Source organism: Olea europaea, chromosome 5 (genome assembly GCF_002742605.1).
Source record: "Olea europaea var. sylvestris chromosome 5, O_europaea_v1, whole genome shotgun sequence".
NCBI classification, from domain to species: Eukaryota; Viridiplantae; Streptophyta; class Magnoliopsida; order Lamiales; family Oleaceae; genus Olea; species Olea europaea.
Window position 1 is genome coordinate 2,451,212 of NC_036241.1, and position 6,388 is coordinate 2,457,599.

At 34.4% G+C, this 6,388-nt stretch overlaps 1 protein-coding gene across 1 annotated transcript; it reads left to right on the forward strand.

Annotated features, from left to right (window-relative positions):
• Positions 1-2,453: 2,453 nt before the first annotated feature.
• Positions 2,454-5,893, forward strand: LOC111394128 (probable LRR receptor-like serine/threonine-protein kinase At3g47570). Its single transcript, XM_023019904.1, has 5 exons — positions 2,454-2,564; positions 3,637-3,702; positions 4,559-5,144; positions 5,237-5,406; positions 5,888-5,893. The coding sequence occupies exons 1-5, from the start codon at positions 2,454-2,456 to the stop codon at positions 5,891-5,893; spliced, it is 939 nt and encodes a 312-aa protein (XP_022875672.1).
• The last annotated feature ends 495 nt before the right edge of the window (positions 5,894-6,388 follow it).

Below are 6,388 nucleotides of genomic sequence, written 5' to 3' on the forward strand. Positions count from 1 at the left end.
CTTGCATTTGCTTTTTTGGATTAACCATTGTGCTTCCTAGCAATGTCCTTTGTGGGCGTTCTGCAAGCTGTTGAGCTATCTGACCAATTTGTGTTTTCAACTTCTTGATGGATGCTTCTTGATTCTAGAAGTTAGTTTCAATTTAGTGAAATGCCTTGTCTGTCTTCTGCATGTACTGGTTGAACATCTCCTCCAAACTTGGTTTTTTCTCCTGTAGTGCATTGTTTGAACTATTCCCTTGCTGATTATCCGACCATCTAAAGTTTGTGTGTTATCTTCATCCTGGGTTGTATGTTTGAGAAAATGGATTAAAATTTCAAGACCCATTCTGAATGAAGTTGACATGTTCCTCTGAAAGCCCATAGATGTGCAATTTTTTTGTTAGATTATTAGCCCCGTTGTTCTCGCATTATGGACCAGCTATCACCGCATGTGCTCCTTTTGTTTGTGACTTCACCAATAACTCTACTTGTTTTATGTTGTGCTGTCTAACTCATACATTCCACCTGTCTTTGGTGGTACCACTCTTTTTGATGAAAACATTGAATGTGTAGTTGCAATCAACTCAAACAGTTCTATGGTCTATAGCACAAATTTTCCTATAGTTGATCCACCAGCTGAGGCATCGACTTGAGATTTTAACAGTGGTGTAAGTCCAGTGTAAAAGTATTGCACTTGATTACCTATAGTAATTCCATGGTTTAGGCATTTTTTCATCAGCTCATTAAACCTATTCCATGCCTCGTGATAGTTTTCTCCCTTTTTCTGTTGAAAAGTTTGAATCTCCAATCTGATTTTAGCAACTCTCACCGGTTGGAAAAATTGTTGCAGAATCTTACTACTCCAATGCAGCATCTCTCAATGTAAATGGAAATAGTCATAGTTTAATAGTATCTTCATTAATACCCAGAGCATGAAGATTTGAAAATTTCTGAAAATCTGAAGATATGTGTGTTCGGGTTTTCATGAGGTAACTCATATAATTGGAGAGTGTTACTAATCAAATTAATCCAATCTGGCCTGATCTAAAAGTTATTCACCCCAAAACCTGGATACATGATAGTGGAGTGTGTGGGTGCTACTATAGGTGTTAGGAACATTGATACTGGCAAGTCTCCTTCATTTATTTTCCCTTGCTCATGCTGCTATCCCAGTGGTGCTGCCATCCTTGCAACCATTTGTCAAATCGGCTTAATAGGGATAAGGATTTGTTGATTGTCAATCATTTGCTATTGCTATTTTTATTTGTATTCTTTGTGTCTTCATTTGAAGGTACGTTCTATCTTCGAATCAAATGTTTCAAGATCGTCACCTTTGGCATGGAGCATACAACAAACACAATTTTCTATAAATAAAAGAAAAATAAACAAATCAAATAACAGTTAAAAATAAAAAATAAATTAAGACTAAAAGTAATAGTCCTCGACAATGGCACCAAAAACTTGCTGTTGATTTTATTTTCGCAAGTCTATGAACTGTAACAAGTAATAGTTGACCTAAGAGTCCAGATTGTCGATCCCACAAGGAATATTTTCTAGCACTTAATTTAATTTTTATTTAACTACTATTTAATGAAAACAAATTAAAAGTTGTAGGATATGAGTTTTAATATAAAATCTAGAAAATAAATGAATGCTCACACAACTTTTTGTAAAATCAAATAATTAAAGGACGTTAGAGCGGAATAACTTCATCTATTGATCACCTTTACATCTCAAATTAAGAATCACATCTAACGTAGTGTTCAGTTGAATTTTCCTATTGTATTTAATTTACCTCTCTCGAGTTCTCATTGAGCCTATTTAACTAATTAAATTTCATATCTCTACGCAAAATCAATTTAGTTAAACAAATTCTTTATCCTAAGAATTCAATTATGACCGCAATAAATGGCATAGGTATCTCTACTCGTTATACCAATGTACTGAATTTTACTACATGGTCTAAATCCTAAACTCATATGTCTATTCATAAATGATTCACAAAATTCATCTAATTATTGATCAAATGATTTAATGCAATCAATTCATAGTAAAAATCAACACATGGAAAAATTAAAAATCAAGAATCTTAATAAAGAAATATAAAGGATTTCAATTGGTTAAATTATTCGCCCTAACAATGGATTTAGCTACGCATAATGAAGGATAAAAAAAATAACAAATTGTCTTAGAACACATCCCAAGATTTAGAATTAAAGGTGTAGAAGAAAAAGTAGATCTTGCACCAAGAATTCATTCCTCTTCCATTTGATGCTTCACACGATAAATTTGTCGTTGTTTTCTCCATTTGAATTTCTCTTTTTTTCTTCTTGCCTCTTAATGTGTGGAACCCCTCAAAAGTGTGAGAAAGTCATCTTTATAGGTGTCCTGCTGTGTATAAATAATAGGGTTTTCATATAGACTCAAAAACAAGCCGGAAGTGCGCCCTAGTGGATCTGCTACAGCGCGGCGATGGTAAATGGGTTGGCGCCGCAGTGCCCTGGGGGTGGAGCCGCGGTGCCAACTCTCTGGTCTATCGGCGCTGAGGTTCTTACGTGTGGGGCGCCACGGCGCCATACTCTGGTTCTCTCTTGGTTTCTTATGTTTTGGTGCCATTCTTGATTTGCCTATTTTGCGCCTATATCACAACTTCTTTTCCATCCATGCCACTAACTTCAATTTAATGATCTTTCTTCGTATCCTTCGCTATCTTGATAAACATATAAAACAACATTAATACACACATTAAAAACATTCTATACTCGTGAAATCTAGCTTAAAATCAAGTTAAAATTGGCTTAAACTCATGAGTAGAACACACTCATAGAGATATTTAGCATAAGAGGTGGCTCTCTAACTGGCCAGTTCCATCTTTACTCTTCAACATGTTTTCTCTTGAAAACAATTGACCTACTAAGAATAGCCTGTCCGGAAGCCTCCCGATCGACATGCATCGTAATCTTCCTCAATTCGAGCTGCTTTAACTTCAATCCAATCAACTATCTGGACAAGCTTTGTCCAGCATATTAGAATGCAAAACACTTTGGCTCGTCATTGTTTGATAACAAACTTACAGGCGATCTGCCCTCAAAAGTCAAAAATGTGACTGGGCTGAAATATCTATATCTAGCGAGTAACAACTTTATAGGTACGTTCAATACCTTGGTATTTTCTGGCTAAGTTCAAGTCTGCTTTTTTAACACATGAAATACCTTGTATTGTTGAAAATTTAACATGTGGATATTGATGAGAAGGAGAAAAATTCCTGATCAATAAATTATAGAAAAATCCATTTCACTGTTATAGTCTGCATGTGGAAAGGAAAAAAGAAAAAAGAAAATTATTCTACCTGGACTCTCTCTCCCTCTCTCTCTCTCTGTTATTCATTTTACTGAACAATTTGAAACATGTAATAAAGCAAATGATTAAATAAATAAATATAGAAGAAAATACTAAAGGAAATTTAAGGGTTCTTGTGTCCTATTGCAAGTATGAATTTCATTTCACTGCTAATTTGAGTCTTTCCCTATGGCAACTTTTTGCTTTTAGAAGAGGAGTTTAAACCATGGATTGCCTAATAGTTAATAAACTGGCTAGAAAACATTAGTTTTTAAATATGTATAGTTAAGTTTAGTTTTAAATATTCACTTCATAGACAGTAGCGGATCTAGGTGGTGGCGAGCTAGGGCGCCGGAACCGCCTGGAGCCATTTTTTTTATTGGCAATAGATTAAGGTTTTAGGTTATATTTCTAGTATTCAAATTATTCTCAAGTAATTTGTGTGGCTCACTTGGTCAGCTGTTAAATGTGCATGGTGGAGGTCCTGGGTTCGAACTTTTTTAACCAACAAACTATTGTACAATAATATTTTAATATAACAATTTTATGCCAAAATAGAAGAGAGTGGGGGACCAGTCAAAAATTCGAACTTGTGACCTTTACTTAGATATGGTATGATCTTCACCATCATGACACCCATCAATTACTTGCAATAAGCTTAACAAAATAATATTTTTTAGGTTCTATATATCGTAATGCTAGTGAAATCATAAAGATTCGAATCAACGCACTTTCTTTAAATATACAAAGCTTGGCAACAATGTCATTAAATGAGTCTGTTTATTCTTATAACATAATTATATATATTCAATTTGAACAAAATAATTGTTAAAATTTAAACTTTAGGCCTTACTTGATTCCTATTTTTTTTCAAATACATTTTTTTATCTCTTTTTTTCAACCACATATTCATCAAAAAAATAATATTGCACGCAGATTCAAATTTTTTTTTTTATTTTTAGCCACAAATTCTCTATCAAATCACTATTACAAAATCCTTTTTTTTTTTTTTGGCAAAAAATTAGTATCAAACGAACTCTTAATATTTTATTGCGATTGAAGGTAGACAGTCAACGGTCGCCCATGCTGACTCAAACTCCTAGATTTGCCCCTGTTCATAGATATACTTAAAAACTTAAGTTGATGGATATCAGAGTCTCTACACCGTGGCAGGTGAAATATCGGTCGAGCTTGGCATGACATTTTTGATGTTAAGACGAAGACAACTGTACCGATAGGTACCTAAGAGTGAAATTTCATTCCATCGTGCATGGAGAAGGATTTCTTATCGGGAGCTTCAAGATGCAACAAATGACTTCAGCGAAGCGAACATAATCGAAAGTGGAAGTTTTGGTTCAGTATACAAAGGAACACTTTCAGATGGGCTAAATGTAGCGGTGAAAGTTTTCAATTTGCAGTCCCAGCAAGTAACCAAGAGCTTTGATAAAGAAAGTGAAGTGTTGAGCACCATTCATCATAGAAATTTAGTCAGAATCATTGGATGTTGCAGTAACACAGAGTTCAAAGCCCTAATACTGGAGTACATGCCTAATGGGAGCCATGAGAAATGGTTATATTCCAACAACTATTTCTTCGACATTCTGAAAAGATTAAATATAGCCATTGATGTTGCATTAGCTTTAGAATATATGCATCACAGTCATACTTCCACCATTGTTCACTGTGATTTAAAGCCTAGCAATATCCTTCTTGATGAAGATATGGTTACCCATGTTGGCGATTTTGGTATAGCCAAACTCTTCGGTGAAGAGGAGCTAATTTCTCAAACAAAGACCTTAGCAACAATTGGATATATGTCACCAAGTAATGTACCTCGTTTAAAATTTTTAAAGTTTGAAATTTATAATTGTTTAAATAAATCAGTGATATCTTTAATTCTCCTTCTCTTTTTTAAGTTTATCAACCAGTCTTAAGAATGTTTAATGTGCATTTAGAATATGGAGCTGAAGGAATAGTATCCACTAGTGGCGATGTCTACAGTTATGGAGTAATGCTGATGGAGATGTATACAAGAAAGAAGCCGACAGATGAGATGTTTGACGAACAAATGAGCTTGAAAAGTTGGGTTAGTCATTAGACGAGCATAGAATAACTGAATTAGTGGACACCAATTTGCTTGGAAGAGAAGAAAATTTCTCCAGAAAGGAGCAATGTGTCCCTTTGGCGATAGTCTGTTTGACTGATTCTCCAACGGAAAAAATCAGTATGAGGGAAGTTGTGTCTAGACTGCAAAAGATTAAAGCTATGATTCCATCAAGATAGAATAGTAGTCCCTCAAATAATTTAAGGATATTCCAAGCAAGAGCTTTCGTTAATTTTTGAATAAGAAATAATACTTGCAAATCTAATGCTTCAAGAAATGTACGTTTAAGTTCAAATTGGAACTTATTTACTTTTGCATAGTTTTTCTCCCTTATTCTTAAGCCAACAAATGACATAAATAGCAAAAAGAGGACAAATGTATCCTGGTCTACACATTTGCAATAACAATTATTTTTGCATCATTTTTCTTGAAAACATATTTGTTGTTCCGTTATTGAGTGCAGATGTAAACAACTAGATACATTTTTGTGATTCTTTGGGGTTATGAAGTCTATGCTAGATAATAGGAGCTTTGGTTAATATTAACAATCAATATATACTAAATTACCATCACAGGTTAACTTGGCGAACAAGTTAGAAAAATAGTTTTAAAAGTGAAGAAGTGATACAGAACCTGAAATGAGATAATGCAGGTGGAGGATAAAAGGGAAATATACACTGCTGAGATTTTAACTTTGCACACATTTCATTCATCAGTGAGTGTGTTTATATACAACTATGGTTTAATCTAAATAGAGTGAATTGCAAATTACAGCGCTATAGATGTGCTTCATAATTTCAACCAATGAAGCCTTGATTATAGTTTTCCTGAATAGGCATGGCTTGATTCATGGCATCTTTCTTAATACAGTTGTTCTCAATAGGTATGGCATGATTTGTGGCATCGTCCTTAATACGCCCCTGAAAGAACGGGTTGCCTTTGGCGAGGCCAATCTTGTCTCTAA

Bases quoted from the DNA above. Each gene is read 5' to 3' on its own strand.
- LOC111394128 (XM_023019904.1), top strand. From the start codon at position 2,454: ATGGTAAATGGGTTGGCGCCGCAGTGCCCTGGGGGTGGAGCCGCGGTG. The intron at 2,565-3,636 runs GTTCTCTCTTGG...TTCACTTCATAG, and splicing joins CGCCACGGCGCCATACTCTG to ACAGTAGCGGATCTAGGTGG. The intron at 5,145-5,236 runs GTAATGTACCTC...CTCTTTTTTAAG, and splicing joins AATTGGATATATGTCACCAA to TTTATCAACCAGTCTTAAGA.